This window comes from Anopheles merus, chromosome 2L, assembly GCF_017562075.2.
Source record: "Anopheles merus strain MAF chromosome 2L, AmerM5.1, whole genome shotgun sequence".
NCBI lineage: Eukaryota > Metazoa > Arthropoda > Insecta > Diptera > Culicidae > Anopheles > Anopheles merus.
This window is the reverse complement of record NC_054083.1, coordinates 19306852-19323444: the sequence shown is the minus strand read 5'-3', so window position 1 is coordinate 19323444 and position 16593 is coordinate 19306852. Positions and strand designations below refer to the sequence as shown.

Here is a 16593-nt window from a genome sequence, read left to right as displayed (position 1 = left end):
TTAATGACAAACTGCAACAAAACCTAATTAAATATTACGTAATACCTGTTATAAGTCTATATGAGCTTTTTATGTGTGAAGATTGAATAGTGTGGTAGGAAGTTAGAGATATTTCTCACAAAAAAATCAGATTTTAAAAATGAATTTTGACATTATTTTTTTAAACAATCTAAAAGTTCTAAAAGGTTGATTAAAATGAACAAAAATCACTTTCAGTTTTATATTTATCCCCAATAAGAAAAAATAAAGAAACATCCCTGGTACAATTCATTTTGCCATTTATTACAGTTACATAAATCGGAATGAGATTAGCCCAGCTGTTGCCAACCGCACGCAATGCAATTGTCGTAACCGCACGCCCATTAGTTGACCGGATCTTCATTTAACCCTCGCTCGCTAAATGCCACCATCTTCATTGCGCTTGCTGCTGTTACATTTTCGACTCTAGTCATTCGGAAATGTGCACCACAGAACCGGTCAGCGCAATGGCTTCGATCTCCACCGCAGCACCGAGGGGCAACTTGACACCCCCGTAGCAGGTTCGCGCTGGGAAGCTGCTGTTGAACACTAGAAAACAGGAAGGTGGAAAAAGCATGAGCACCAACCGCATCTCGATGGGTTATGAGGGAAGGGGAGCATTTATGATTTGGCTTTTCGATTAGCATCCGCAACATTATCACCATCATCATCATCGTCGTCATGGCTCTTCTGTGCGGCACTGTTAAACTGTGTGAAAAGGTTCCGGTATCGAAGAGTAGAGAGGGAAGTAAACACAAAACAACAACCCCACGCTTATCGCCATCGAACCTTCTCCTCCAAGCTACCCACACCCTTCACCCCAAACGCCTGACACCCTCTTACCTTTCTTGTACTCCTCGTTCACGGTGGCGTAATCGTTCATATCGCCCAGCAGGACGGTCGTTTTGACAACCTTATCAATGCCGGAGCCCGCCTCGGACAGCAGGTTGGTGAGATGTTCCAGCGCTTTCGCCGTTTGGGCGGCCGCACCACCCGGTACCAGCTTCAGCGTATCCAGCTCCATACCGAGCACACCGGAACAGTACACCGTGCGGTCAGCCACGATGGCTTGGCTGTAACAAGCGGGAAAATAAATTATGTTTCACCGCAAACAAGTTGAGAACATTCCAACACACTTACTTGTACGGTGCCAGCGCTTTCGGGCACTTCTTGGTGGAGATCACTTTGCGTACGATCGACGACATCATCGAAATGTGAAAATTATTGCGGGGATTGCTTTGGCGAACTGTTTACGGCAACTGCACAAGAGCGACTGAGGACCGCCGGTAGACAATCTTCTCACAACAGCTTGAGAATTTCAGAGATACGGGACAGAAATCGCAGCTGTTAATCAGTTGTTGATGTTGTCATGTGCGCAAGCAAGCCGCCGAAGAGTAGCGCGGCTTTGTTTGTACAGGGGTCTTGTACGCGGTCGCTAACGAAACGTTGTGAAACGATTACGTTGAAATAATCTAACAAGTATTATTCTCATTTACATTCTTATATCATATCTTGAAAAAAGTCTAATAGAAAATATATAGAATGAGGTGATTGATTAAACATTGATTAAATACGTTGCCCCGTCTGGTGTGCGCTGAATCCCCTGCAAAACTGGTCTAGATCATTTGAAAAAGAATATTTGAGGGGTATTTGGAGGGGGGGGGGGTGAACCGCTGGAGCTGTTGAGCGGACGTGTTTGACACCAGCTTAGCTGATTGCATAAATTAAGGGGGCCAAAAGATCAAGTAGATAAAGCTCAACACACCTTATCTAAACCAAACATATTTTGAATAATCATTTTGAATGGATTTTAATGTAGTAATTATTATTTTGTTATCAATTTTCCTTTATGCATATATATAAAAATAAAAGATAAACACCCATTAAGAGTAAGCTAACGGAATTTATTTTAATTAAAATGTTTAAAAAGAGTCCTAATAAACGTTCTTCCAAAAACACCTGAAGGATGTTTCAAGAAATTGTAGAAAAATGTCGTACATCTTTGGATCCGTTTATCGCCCGAAACCTCACTCACTCCTCTCCATTCCTCGATTTGTCACAAAGCTTAAAGCTTTGATTTACTTTGTTTATCTTTGGTTGTAGTAGTATTTGTACTGGAAACTATGAAATAGGAAAAATACTGCTCAAATTGATTATCACCTTGAATCACATCGTTTCGCTACTTTACGAACCCGTACAAACTGCTACTCACATCGTTCCCCATTTGACTGGCTAACTTTCCCGCTTGATTCTTGATCGTCACGCTTGCCCCATTTGCAATTAAAAATTCAACCAACTCCAATTGCCCAAACTCAAACGCGTAATGTAAAGCCGTATTACCCCGCTCACTGTCCTGCGCATCCACCTTAATGCCACGCTCGAGCAGCGCCGACACAATCCCCAGCACCAACTCACACCCACAATAGTGTCTTATCCATTTGAATCTATACGCGAACATGGTCAGAGCATTTTGGCCCCAGGCATCCGTAGCGTTTACATCAATCGGTTTTCCGAGCAGCCTTTCGATCACAGCCAATTGTTCCTTCACATCGCCCTCGATGTTGCCTACCAGTCCGAGCAGTGGTGTCGACTGGTTCCAGTGTTTGTAGTCGTAATCGATATCATAATCGTACTCCATAAACCACTGCACGCACGACTGCATCTTTCGGTGACACACACGGGTGAACAATTCCGTCATCTGATCCTTCGAGTGCTCGTACAGACTGTCGAACAGCAGACGCCGAATGTCGGGATGTTTCTGCAGAAACTCTTCGCCAGTCCAGGCAAAGCTGTGCCGGCTTTGATCACCGACCAGCCAAGGCAGGTATATGTGGGCACACTTGCGAAACCACGGCGCATCGGCCACGCGCTTTATTAGCGCAATTGCTGCACAGTAATGCATGTGCCTTAGACTGGCAGTCACAAGTTCTTCGTTTAACAGATCGATTCGTGCACCGTGCTCGAGCAGGAACGATACCGTACCGCAACACGAGGCCAGCGAGAGCGGTAACTGTCCGTCCGGTGCCGCACCGTTCACATCCATGCCGTGCTCGATCAGCACCTTCAGCATATCGCCATGTAGTCCATTTTTGCAGCATATATGCAGCAGATTGTAGCCGGCCGGATTCACGTACGCTAGCTGTGCCGGTAAGTTGCGTTCCAAAAACAGCTCGAATATAGATTCGCACCTGTACACCCAATGAATCGGCAGGGCACCTTTGTCATCCAGCGCCATTACATCCATGTTGCGCGCGAGCAGCCGTTCGACGAGCGTCTTATTTCCCCACGAAGCGGAAACGTGAAGGAACGTCCTCCCATTGCTGTCGATATAGTCGTCCAGCTTTTTGCCATCAGTCTCGAGTTTGAGGGCAGTTTTATTAAAACTGTCACAGAGGTTCCGTAAATGGTCATAAAAATCTGTGCCATTAAAAGATCGATTAGAATATCGTTTTTCTAACATTTTGTAGATTACAGAAACAATTACCTGATTCTTTTATGTTCTGCTGTTTCTTATTCGCTTCTAGATGTTCCCGTAGTTCCGGCAGTTTTTCCCCCAACACGTCCAAAGCCTTATCATAGGATGGGTTAGGGCTGTGGTGCTGTATCACAACAGCTTGGCGCAATTTTTCCATATCCTTCAGGTAAAAATCTCGATGATGTTTCACCACAAACAGTATCCCTTGCCCGTCCGCATTGTGAAGCAGCTGTCGCAGCAGCTCGTATGCAGGAACGTTTCTGTCCGGTTCTTCCACCTCGAACAGATCCTTCACCAGCGCACCATGTCTGCGATAGAGAGCTTCCACGAACGTTAACTGTTTCCATCTTATCAAGAGGTGCAGAATGTTCAGTCTGGTGTAGTGGTCCTGCCACTCTAGCAGTGTCAAGTTTTGCTCAATTTGCTCGAAGCAATACTCTAACGCTATGCCACGTGCAATCAAAACGGCCAGTACAATCGTATCATCGGCCAGCCTCGTGCGCAAATCCATGCAACACTCGCCAATATACTTGGCGCACAGTTTTTTCATGGGCGATGATCGTACAAAGTTCCAAAAGTGGAGCGATGGGCAATCTTTTGATTCGTAGCAAAGGATTCTACTCAGTGCCACCGATTTCGTTTCGCGCAGCTTGGACGTGCGGTAGTGCAGAAAGAAGTTGACCAAACATTCCACCATGCCGATATGCTGCCGATGAACCATCAAGTGTAACAGGTTGTAATAGTTCGTATCGCAGGCAAAGGGATCGAATCGATCGCTGTACCTGCTGATCAGCAGCTCGATCACATCCTTGCGCATCGAATCCCCGGCAGCCACGAAGGGTGTACGAGCCGAACCACCGGAAGCAACGGCCAGGGAGGCTCCGAGGCCGACGAGCTTCACTATTATTTCCTTCGTGGAAAGTGTGCAGGCAAGCTGGAGATAATTCACAACGCCATCACCCCTCATATCGCTCCGGTCAAGCGATAGCACACCGTTCGGCAACAGTCGTTGGATGAGCCACATAATGGCACACCATTTCGTTCGGTTGCAAACATCCAGGGCGGTGAAACGGTGTCCATGGATTGGGTGGCGGAGCATTACAAACACCTGCAGGCTGAGTGGAATCCCGGCCGGGCAGCTCGCGATAAGCGGTACTGTCTGCTTGCAGTCCTGCTCCGTCCAGGCAATCAGGCACGGTCTGCTTTTCCAGCCCGTCTGCTCCGCCTTCCACAGGAACTGATGTTGGATCGTTTGCCGCACGATCGACCAATCTGCTTCGTACTGGTTGAGCAGCAAATCCACAACACTTTCCGCCCGGTTCGCTATGGCCGCATGCAGTGCGGACCATCCATCCGGTGTCGGTTGGTAGGGGTTCGTGCCATCGGCTAACAGTTGCGTACACTCAGCTACCGATCCACTGGCCGCGGCACGATGCAGCGGGAAACTTTTAAAACAGTCAGGTTTAAATTTAGCACGATGCATTTCGCCGGCGAGCACTTTCGGTTACACGTACAGCCGGATCCGATGGCTGCGCTTACTGTGAAGCACACCCCGGAAGGTGCGGCCGTATTTAAAGCGTGCTTGAATTGCACAAGGGAACGAAAGACTATGAACGAAGCGGTGCAACATTACACCAGATGTAAACACAAGTGACTCATTACCGCCCGAAGTACGGATATTTGATTTATCAAGCAAAATCGTATTGGCGGTGTACACACAATGCGCACCGCGAATGCGCTTCCATCTGTCAAAAAATTAAAAATTAAGTAAAATATTTTTATTGCTAAATTCATACTTAAAACTGTATCATGTGTTATTTATTACGTTAGACTTTTCAAATTTAGTTTATGGTTGTTTGTTTCTTTTCCAATTATTTCTATTTATGATAATAATAATAATTATTATTATTATTAATATTATAATGGTGTGTGTAATACAATAGATAATAGTTATTTGAATAACCGTAAGCAATAAGAAATTAAAAGAGGCGAATGAGGCCAGTCGGCTCAAAATCTCTATAAAAACAAAAAAAAATAGAAATTTAAATTATTTAAAATAAGATCAGAATAGTAAGATAAAGATAAATAAGAATAAGAGTAAATTAAAATAACTAAACTATAAATTTAAAATTACATTAATTTAACCAAGTATTATCATAATTCTAACCAAGAACTACAGCAACACTGAAAATAGAAATCAAACATGAGGATGAATAAAAGTGCGTCAAAATAATGTGAAATCAAAATAGTCAATTTGATAATATAAATACCTTTCACATGGCGTGCACAAGCATTTCTGAGCCGCTTCGTACTGTTCCGCTCGTTTCCTTCCGTTTATGAAAGAACATCAATAAATATAAACCACTTTCTTGCATGTTTTTTTCACATTTTCACCAGCCACTCACAGGTTTTATTGTGACTTAGATAGAACACATTCGTTTGCATGCTAATCAAAATTCTATTTCATAAATGGCAATTCGTTTGGACAACTTGCTTCTCAAGCATGCACACACACGCTCCGTTCTCTATACCGTGTATACCGTGTATGTGTGTGCCGTTTCGGTCTTGGTTCGCCTACACTTAATTAGTAGCCACCACAGCGAGGACAGGAGTGAAAAGAGCAACCAGCAACTCTCTTGCGTAAGTACACTAAACAGCAAAGTCAACGTTAAAATTAACTAAAGAACACACATTCCTAGCAACTAAAGCTATACTCTCCTAACTGCTCAGCGTGATAATTAAGTTCCTGTTGCTTTCCCGCGCTTTTTTTTTGCTTCGTCCCATTCCACGAAGCTTTTCTGGGTCTAGGAAATTTCTGCTGTGGTTATTTATGTTAGTTACGAAACATGAATCAAACATAAATTCCATCATTGTGCATGTCTTTGTTGCGTATCGTACCTATGGAACGTATACGCAATGTGTGTCTGTTGATATTGATACCACCAACGCAGGGCTGCGTTTTGTAACGTTCAGAAACTGTTCATAACTTAAGATGAAAAAACAAAACGATAATCTAGCTTCATAGTTGCCACCGTTCGAATCAAGAATTGAGATTAATTGTTTACAACTCTACTCCCATCCCATGGCGATTTTATCTATCATACATGCTATCACTGTCCAAGCGTATGCAGGAAGAAAATGGGAAGATAAAGTTTCACACATCTAGTGCCACAAAAATTCCTTCTCGATTCCTCCCATCCGTAATTCTCTTTTCCTCTGGACAAACTTTGGTAAAGCTTTGCCTTCCACACTCCATTATTCGCGCGTCGTGTTCTCTAACAAGTATTTCCAATTAAGTAGTTTAAATACGTAGTTCTAGTATTGCTATGTTCTAGTGTCTTCTATTTTGTGCTGCTATCGTGACCTGATGCTGCTGCTACAACTACTAGTGCTACTCGCAGTCGAGCGAGTTAAAAGCATCGCTAGCGGAAGAGACAGGGCTAGCAGCACTGTCGCTATCGATAATTGCAACGTTAGATCAAATGTGGTGGCGGTGATGCTGGCGGAACAAAGTCAAACGCTTTCGGTGGCGTTAGCGACCTCACGCTGTACCTGATAGAACACCCATTCCTCCATAAACGAGGGCACAAACGCCGAGCTCTTTGTGTACGTCACCTTTGGCGTTAGCTTGGCGAGTTGATCCTCATACATGCGGAGCGATTCCGGGCAGCTGACACCATTACCCTGTAAGGATGGGAGAGGATGTTAATAAAGTAAACGTAAAAAACAATCACCACCCTCTGAACAGGCCCCACTCACGTGTGTCATAAACTTTCCGTCCGGCTTCAGCACCTGGAAGGACGATTCCAGGATCGTGCGTATGAAATCCCATATCTCACCAGTAGGAGTGTCCGAGATCGGGATGTCCGTCAGATCGCCAAACACGTAGTCAAACTTGCGCCCCTCCTTAATGTACTTCCTCAGGTACACCATGCAATCGCCGACGATGATCTCATAGTTGTCGTCCGTACGCTTCTCGAGCACGTCACCACAGATGGTGTTCATGTACTTGTTGCACGCCTGCATGACGATTTCGTCGATCTCAAGCATTACGACCATCTTGGGCCCTTCCTTCAGCAGCTCGTACAGCAGGGCACCGTCGCCACCGCCCAGAATGCAAATTTCCTTCCCGGCGTAATCTTCCTTACCACGGCACATCAGCGTCTCCGTGTAGATAAGATCCGCCTCGGCAATATCTGACGAAGATAAAAATCGTGACGCACAACAATCATCAAAACCTTGACATTCACTCTAATGCAATCGGTCTGGTTTGCGGTTTGCGATTTCGACTGCTCTCATCATTCAAAAGTATCTATTTATTATCTACGAAAACATGGTAAAAGGGGCACCGTTTCATACATACTTTGCAATTCATCCAGCACCAGCATGTTGCCGAGGCTTCGCGAGTGTACGATCTGAATCTTCTGGAATTCGGACCGTTTGTCGAACAGCACGCGGTCGATATCGTACTCGATGACACGCTCGTCTGTGAAATAAAATCAGTCCCCAGATTAGAATATTGCACGAAGTAGATACATTTTGCGAATGACAGTTTATTTCACTGCATATTTCAATGGGAGTATTGAAGCACCATTTTTTGGAAAAATAGTAAAAGCGTGATTTACTTTCCTTGGAGAACATTTAATGAGAACAAGGGTATGGAAAACGAGGAAAAGCGTATATACAAAATAATTACACTTTGTTTGTGTTTCATTTCGACGAAATAATCTTTACTATTATTTAGATGGAAGCTTTTGATACTACGTAGTAGATAAACATTCCAGTAAAGTATTTATCTTCATTTATTTGAATAGAACGTCATAACATAGAAAGGCAATATTCCTACTAAATAATAAATTATAACAAATTAATGTTAATAGAACAAAATGAAATGTACAATGTAAAATAACAACCAGAGTAACATATATGTAAAGTTGAAGCAATAGGTAAATATAATGAAACAATCGTTTTTCACTATGTTTTAGGAAAATGTGCAAAGAAATTACATCTTTACAGAAAAAGGCACGTAATAACAAATACAAGACAAAGCTAATCATACAAAACCACAATAACATGAAGTACAGGCTTTGTTGGTGGACACCGTTTAGAAAAAAAGGCATAAAACACACACAGATTACGAACAAACACAGACAATAGTTATGGAAGCTTATCATGTTAAGAGTTGCCATCACTACGATGATCGCATGTCTTACCTGCGGTCGGGAAATAACGGGTTAAGGGACCCCGTTGGAGCGGTGGTAGCGATTGGCCATGGTTGAATTTTAGTTTTTGCACCAAATTGTTCTCGAGCTCTCGTATTTGCTTCGATGGAGAATTTTTGGTGTGGAAGTGGTGGTTGTGAAGATGGTGATGAGATGGTTTTGGGTTGTGAGATTTGGTGATGCGAAATGGTGATTATTAACGTCCGGAGAATGGATAAAAATGTCCAGTTTCAGTATCGAAAAACGAAAGGGCGGAAATGAAAAGAAACGAGAAGGAAAGGAACAAAAATCTATTAAAACAGTTTGTATTAAAGAGGCACACAAATTCATTTAGTTGTATTAGATAGGCGGCAGAAAATGTTCACTCCGGCAGAACGTATCTCGGTTCATAAGGACTGGGGAAATACAAGCGAAAGATTAAAGCACCACGGGAAAAAAGATTTCGTACAATTTTGGTTTTAGAAGGAAACGTTTTATCCGAAACAAGGTACCAATTGGGGCGATAAAGCGAAGATGTATAAAGCATCCAATACAGCTTTGAAAAATATTTGCTCTTAGCTTTTTTTCTCGTCCTTTAACGTCAAACGAAAACGTTAAAATGAAATTGGCATGTTATCAAGGAAGAATTTTACGTTTCAATCATTCAATCAACGAAAAACGCAAAACACCTCGGGAACAGTAATGATCCCTGTAATCAAGGATTTTAGAAATCCACACATTTTTGTAGAAAACCATAACCAAACAGATCGATCCAATAGTAATTGCTTAAAACTTGTAAAACTGATTCCAATAATTGTAACACAAGAAATAAATTCAAATAAAAACTATTTAACCAGCAAATGACATGTTGCACTAATGGTCGATATTATCTTTCCATACAATGTTATACGTGTACAAATAAAACGTTAATGATTGCTCCAAACGGGGTTCCGAGGATGGAAAGTATGAATGTTGTAATGTGAAACTTGTAGTTTGCCTAATTCTAGCTAGTGTTCATAAAAATGTAATAAATTCAATAGAAAGCATTCGATTGAAACAAGTAAAAACAAGTGTGTATAAAACTAACAGAATATTAATAAGAAGAGAGAAAATTCAACGAGTTTAAGGATTAAGTGGTAATACACACAAACACACCAACGGAACATATAGTATTAAAGTTCCACTTGGAAAAGGGACTGTGAGTAAAACAAACTAGCAAAAAAGGGAAACAGATCAACAAACAAACAGAAACCAAACATATCAAAACTCATGTAAACCCATAATCAAACGCAAACGAGAAGGAAACTATACAAAACACATGACAAAAAGTGGGTAGTGGCAGAGTAGTGGGAAAGAAGAGAAACGTTTGCTGCAAATAGCTAGAACAGTAGCTAAGTAACGAGAGAAGTGGTGGTGGAGTAAATAGAAGGATAGTGGAAACTAAACAAACAGGATTGTGCAATGTTCAGTGAATGAGTTAATGAGTAGTAAAAATCGAGTGTAAATGCAAGCTATGGCTGACCTGAGCTTGTTAGGTAAACATCAACGCTACTGCCCCGTTTTATCGGTGGAAGGTGCTTGGAGCGTTTTGCCTCCAGCCTGATGCGCAAACCGTTTTCTAGCATTTTCATGTTCTACGGAAAGACACACAAAACGACTGTATACGAGCAAAAACCAAAACCGTGGGTGCGTATGTTTGTGCAGGAAAATAGTGAGCCAAATAGTGTATATTTAGACTAAATAGGGGACGCAACGTGTGAGTTACAATGATACGAAAGAGGTGTTTAATAAAATAAACCTGCTAAATGGAGCTACCGAATGAAAGCCAATTGGATCTAATTTCCCAAATGCGAATAATTCCGCGGATCAATACTTCAGATACGTTGGTTTCTTTAAAATATTAGTATATATGATTTTGTTTTAGCTGCTGTTTAATGGTTACCCTTAAACCCTTGATAAAAATGGTAAAAAATGGGTCGTTTTGCACGAAGCAACAAGTTGCTGGCATCGTTCCCATCAAATGTAGAATTAATGTTAGTGTGCCAAAAAGATGCGTAAATAGTGGTTTGGCATTTAGCACGTAGCGAGTAACGCAGTACAATCTATTATCACTTGCAAAAGAGTTTCAATTATTGGGAGTTTAAGCTAAAAATCTGGAGGAAATCTGCAAGAAACCTTTTGACAAAATTTGTGAAGCTAGGTAAACCTTTATAAGCGCTCCTGATGCTCTGTAAGGGACCTGAATTGAATTGAAACCCCGATTTATGTTAGAGAATATTTAAAGATAAAAACTTCTTTTCAAAAATAATGTTCTTAGTATTTACTGCTTCAACAAGAAAAAAAGATAATACAGCAAAATCATCGGAACCTCAATGGATAATTTAATCACAACAAAAATGGCAATTGCTTGCGATAAACGTATTTGGATAATTTACATACAGATAATAGCATTGCAGTCCAAGTCCATACAGATAATAGCAAAAGTCCAAGTAAAACAAAAAAAAAATTAACCCATTTTTAATCAATTGTTTACGAGTATATGATATAGTGCACCTATAGTTACGGCCCCCACTGTACAGGCACCGAGCACATGTCAGTGGTGCTGTCAAAACAAACGGCGCGGTTTTGCTCTCCTTAACCCACACACACGCACACACATGCAAAAACACAGCCGGCTTTTCATCTTGAGCCTCGTGAAATGACCTTGCCTCTGTGGTTGTGTGCTAAACAAACGAGACTGTGCGTGTGCGTCAAGCACCATACATCCTTTGCTTGTATCGATTTTTCCACCACGCCGGGGAGAACATTGTTCAATGCGGAAATTTTTGCCTATGAAACTTCACTGCTTTTGCACCACAAAAAAAGAGAGCATGTGCTATGGCTGGGCACATGGTTCGCTGCCAGCCATACACACACGCGCACACGCATACACACACAGGGCATCGGCAGTCTGCAGTAATAAATATAGATGAACGAATAGAACCAAAAAAAAGACACCAAACCCCCGGGCAAGGAGCTGCATAACACTTTGTGACCCTTTTTTTCACGCAAAATCTTTTCCCTCCCTTTTTTGGCAGAACGAGACAGGGGAGCGAGACAGTGGTTGCGAAAAACCAGGACCCTTGCACAGTTCATCCACCCAAATCCACCCAAACGCATACTTCAAAGGATATCTTCGCCTCATCGCCATCCTTCCGGTAGTACTCGACGTTGATCGTTATCAGGCCCTGCTCGAAGAAGCGAATGGTCACGATGGTTCCGGTGCCGGTTTCGCTCAGAATGCACAGATACCCATCGGTCGTCAGCATGTCGTAGGAAATCTTCAGCCCGGCCAGATACTTCTCCAGCCCCTCCTTGCACACCCGCACGATGTCCTTGCGCGACACCTCGTCGATGATACGGGCGGGGTCGAGTGAAAAATCGAGCAAAATCGAATTGGCCGACATGGTGTTACGCGCGCGGTGTTGGTTCTGTTCGCTTGCACTACACTTGAGACTTTTCACACGTTTGGGTACGTTAACGACGCGGTCCAGATGCTGCCAGCCAACAATTAACTTCAGGAAATGTACGGCACACTACAAGCGTCGCGTATTGGCAAAGAGACGAACGCAACCGAACCGGACAAGACTCGCGCTCTGAAAATGATGTGCCGTCTTCTTCACAAGGGGAAGCAAACTGTTCTTCTTCGCGGTCGAGTTTGACAGTAAGGTAAGGTAGTATTAGTGCAATGCTAAGCGGTCCAGACACACACACACACAACTTCTGGCAACGAGAACGAACCGAGAAAGATGGAAATATTGCTCGCATCAGTTCTAAATTAAAAAATACGAAACTATCGTCCTAAAACGGGGGTTTGTTTAATTTTAAGGAGAATTTGCTCTAGACTTTAAATGAAAAATATGATTAAAAAAATGAGGTTCTGAGCAGAACGGCAATTGTCCCCTCGAAATTGAATTTCCCAGGTAGCAGTTTTCAAACCTCAATTTTAAAATCACCGTTGTTTTGTTTGCAATATGATTTTCTTTCGTTTCTCTCGAAATCTTTTATCGTTATAATGCATTTTTATCTAGAATTATTTAATACGGATAATTCTTTTTTGTAATTATCGCAAAATCTTACACGTTGTATGAATATACATTGCTTTCAGCTACGTCATTATTCACCAAACACTCCAGACGACACAATCCTAACGGTAGTCTACATGAACGGAGCCTGCAGATTAATTGGCTATATAACTATTTGTTTACGTTAGAAACAGTAACAGGATGGTCAATTAAAATGTAGAATGGGAAAATCCTATTTAAAAAAATATTCCCATGCTATCTGGTTCCGATTCCGGATAGTAGGCCTGGAATCAGTTTCCGGAATCGGCTCCGGAATTGGTTCCAGGATCGGAATCAGCTCCAGAATTGGCTCCGGAATTGAAATTGACTCCAAAATCAGAATCGACTTCGAAATCGGAATCGGTTTCAGCATCTCCATAAGAAGGGATGTTTCCCAAATAGCCAGAATTGCTTAAGCAGCTCATTTTGGCACGCTAAAGATCGCTGCTCTAATTCGCCTTTTGCAGTAGATAAACAGCATCAAAGTTCTATGTGGGTCTTTCAAACAGCGCCTAAGCAGCTTCCTTATGCCACGATGCCAGGGATTATTTTTCTTTGTGTTTTATTTTCAAGCAAGCGTCATCGATGAAATAAACAAAGAGATTTGTTTCGTTTAAACACATATGTGTATTTTTAAATCTTTTGTATTGATGAATTACACAAAATTTTACACAATTTACTGATAATTCACAATCACTTCACTCAATATTCATTCTTCAATTAACGAATCTAACTTCTAAGCAGCAGCAATGAGATTATTGCCGGCGTCCGTCTTTGACACTTTGACAAGAGCCACCTTGAACCGATGTCATGCATTAAAAAGCTATAAAGTTCCACCAAGTTCAGTACCCTTTCTTAACAAGCCTTCAAGTTCCATCATGAACCCTACACATAGTGCTAATCAGCCGCAAAGTTCCAAAGAGTACCATGTGGCTGTTAAAAAGCTCCATAGTTCCGCAAAGTACCGTCTATCTCTTAATCAGCCACAAAGTACGACATCGGAACGATTTTTCGTTAAACAGCCCTAAATCAGCTATAAAGTACGAGCTGGCTATTTGGGTTGGATCCCATGATGCTACGTATTGATAGCCGCAAAAAATCAATTGCTAACGATCCATTTCATGGAGATTCTCGGACAGATTTCGCTTTTGACTTTTTATCTCAATTCAAGAACGCATTCCGGAGCTCATTCAAATTCTGGAGTCAATTCTGATTCTGTTACCGGAACAAATTGCGATTCCCCCCAAATAGCCAGCTCGTACTTTATAGCTGATTTAGGGCTGTTTAACGAAAAATCGTTCCGATGTCGTACTTTGTGGCTGTTTAAGAGATAGACGGTACTTTGCGGAACTATGGAGCTTTTTAACAGGCACATGGTACTCTTTGGAACTTTGCGGCTGATTAGCACTATGTGTAGGGTTCATGATGGAACTTGAAGGCTTGTTGAGAAAGGGTACCGAACTTGGTGGAACTTTATAGCTTTTTAATGCATGACATCGGTACGAGATGGCTCTTGTCAAAGTGTCAAAGACGGACACCGGCAATAATCTCATTGCTGCTGCACAAGTTAGATTCGTTAATTGAAGAATGAATATTAAGTGAAGTGATTGTGAATTATCAGTAAATTGTCTAAAATTTTGTGTAATTCATCAATACAAAGGATTTAAAAATATACATATGTGTTTAAAGAAAAACAAATCTTGTTGTTTATTTCATCGATGACGCTTGCTTGAAAATAAAACACAAAGAAAAATAATCCCTGGCATCGGGGCATAAGGAAGCTGCTTAGGCGCTGTTTGAAAGACCCACATAGAACTTTGATGCTGTTTATCTACTGCAAAAGGCGAATTAGAGCAGCGATCTTTAGCGTGCCAAAATGAGCTGCTTAAGCAGTTCTGGCTATTTGGGCCAGGTCGATTCTGATTCCGCCCAAATAGCCAGCTCGCTCTATAGCTGATTTGAGGCTGTTTAACGAAAAAACGTTCCGATATCGTACTTTGTGGCTGATTAAGAGATAAGAAGTACTTTGCGGAACTATGGCGCTTTTTAACAAGCACGCGGTACTTTTTGGAACTTTGCGGCTGATTAGCACTATGTGTAGGGTTCATGATGGAACTTGAAGGCTCGTTAAGAGAGCGTACCGAACTTGGTGGAACTTTATAGCTTTTTAATGCATGACATCGGTACGAGATGGCTCTTGTCAAAGTGTCAAAGGCTGGCGCCCTCAAACATCTCATTGCTACTGCACAAGTTAGATAAGTTAAATGAAGAATTATTATTGAGTGAAGTGATTGTGGTTTATCAGTATACTATGTAAAATTATATGAAATTCCAGAGCTTTTAAAGTTGACCGTAGCATAAGGAAGCTGCTTAAGCGCTGTTTGAAAGACCCACCTAGAACTTTGATGCTGTTTAACTACTGCAAAAGGCGAATTAGAGCAGCGATCTTTAGCGTGCCAAAATGAGCTACTTAAGCTATTCTGGCTTTTAGGGCGGTAGCTATTTCGATTCCGGAATCGGATCCGAAATCAACTCAAACTCAAACTCCCACCACTACAATAAAAGCAACAAAAAACAATCAAAAAACGTAAAAATTGGTTTATCAAAACATTTTCTGTTTCCAATAATAATACTTTCCTTCTTCTTTTCAAAATGGGGACAGAAATTTAAATTACACAGCTTATCGATTTGCTCACTGTTTTTTTTTTTTATTAGTACCACATGCGTTGCGGCGGGGACTGCGCAGAACATTAATTAACTCGCGTTTGAGAAATAACTTTGTATCTTCCCGGTGTTTACACTGTTTGTTTAACTTGCTGTAAACGGGTGTGGAATTTGTGAGTGAAAACGTTTCATGTTCACGGTATAATTAATTTCAAATATTTTCCTTTCAAATTTTCTACTAGTTTGAATTGCTTGCTTGCTCGTCAATACGTTTTAAACCAGAACCAGACGGAGATCGTGGTACGGCCTGAAAGTAAACCTTTTCGCTCGCTCTACTCTCGTGCCTCATGGCATGGCACTTTCCCACATACATACATACACAGCAACATACATACATTCGCGCGGACACACTAGACAACGAAAATGAAAACGCATGCACACCATCTCTGGCACAAGTTCCTGTCAATCATTTTATTTCGTACTATAATTACTACGTGTGTCTAATCTCTTTGCGTCACTCTACTCGCCCTGAACGAGTTGGTGAAATGTAACACAACGATGCTTATACCATCATTTTAGCAGTAATTGTTCGTTATCCATTTTTGTTTTGCTCTATTTATGCTTTTGTTGTATTCTCTTTTTCGTGCCAGCGGTCTGTCTACTAGTGAAACTAGTTCAAGGAATGTTGCAGATTAATTTTGATATTTTTGGTGTATTTGTTGTATTTGTTTCGTTTTATCTAATCTTTCTTACGGTACTTCTTTGCGGCTTTCGTTATTCTTTCTTTTTTTTTGTATCTTTGTTTTAGGATTTATAGTTTGCTTTGCTTCATAGCGAAATTACCCTCCCTCGACAGAAACAGAATCTTGAACACAATCATCTAAATAGTTTATCATTACTTCTTTGTATTGTTTGTTTGCTGCGTGAGCATTTGCATCTATTTGCAAAAAGGGGTTTCGTTCCTTAGGCATGACAACAAATGGATCCGTATTTGCCATTGACGCTAAGCTACACGATTTGATTAACAGTGCTTTTCCACAGTCCCTTCCCTTGTTGTATCACTAATTTGTCGTTAAAACTAAACGTTATCGTTAAATCCTAAATTTACTGACTGGTTTCTCTTTGTCCTCTT

General features: G+C 41.5%; 3 protein-coding genes across 4 annotated transcripts; all 3 read right to left on the bottom strand.

Moving 5' to 3' along the window:
• Positions 1 to 261: 261 nt before the first annotated feature.
• LOC121592572 (rutC family protein UK114) lies at positions 262 to 1387 on the bottom strand. The gene is made up of 3 exons (XM_041914154.1): positions 1159 to 1387; positions 862 to 1091; positions 262 to 567 (listed from the first exon to the last, which is right to left on the bottom strand). Exons 1-3 carry the CDS (start codon positions 1224 to 1226, stop codon positions 449 to 451), a joined length of 417 nt encoding a protein of 138 aa, XP_041770088.1. The 5' UTR covers positions 1227 to 1387; the 3' UTR covers positions 262 to 448.
• Positions 1388 to 1893: 506 nt separating this feature from the next.
• LOC121592570 lies at positions 1894 to 5138 on the bottom strand. The gene is made up of 2 exons (XM_041914151.1): positions 3503 to 5138; positions 1894 to 3435 (listed from the first exon to the last, which is right to left on the bottom strand). Exons 1-2 carry the CDS (start codon positions 4974 to 4976, stop codon positions 2198 to 2200), a joined length of 2712 nt encoding a protein of 903 aa, XP_041770085.1. The 5' UTR covers positions 4977 to 5138; the 3' UTR covers positions 1894 to 2197.
• A 923-nt stretch (positions 5139 to 6061) lies between these two features.
• On the bottom strand, positions 6062 to 12387 carry LOC121592571 (spermine synthase). 2 transcript variants are annotated; one of them, XM_041914152.1, is made up of 5 exons: positions 11856 to 12387; positions 10217 to 10328; positions 7857 to 7979; positions 7253 to 7689; positions 6062 to 7177 (listed from the first exon to the last, which is right to left on the bottom strand). In XM_041914152.1, exons 1-5 carry the CDS (start codon positions 12138 to 12140, stop codon positions 7007 to 7009), a joined length of 1128 nt encoding a protein of 375 aa, XP_041770086.1. In that variant the 5' UTR covers positions 12141 to 12387; the 3' UTR covers positions 6062 to 7006. The 2 variants fall into 2 exon arrangements, with proteins under 2 accessions (XP_041770086.1, XP_041770087.1); XM_041914153.1 differs by lacking the exon at positions 10217 to 10328 and adding an exon at positions 8707 to 8815 and having other exon boundaries at positions 11856 to 12384.
• Positions 12388 to 16593: the final 4206 nt, after the last annotated feature.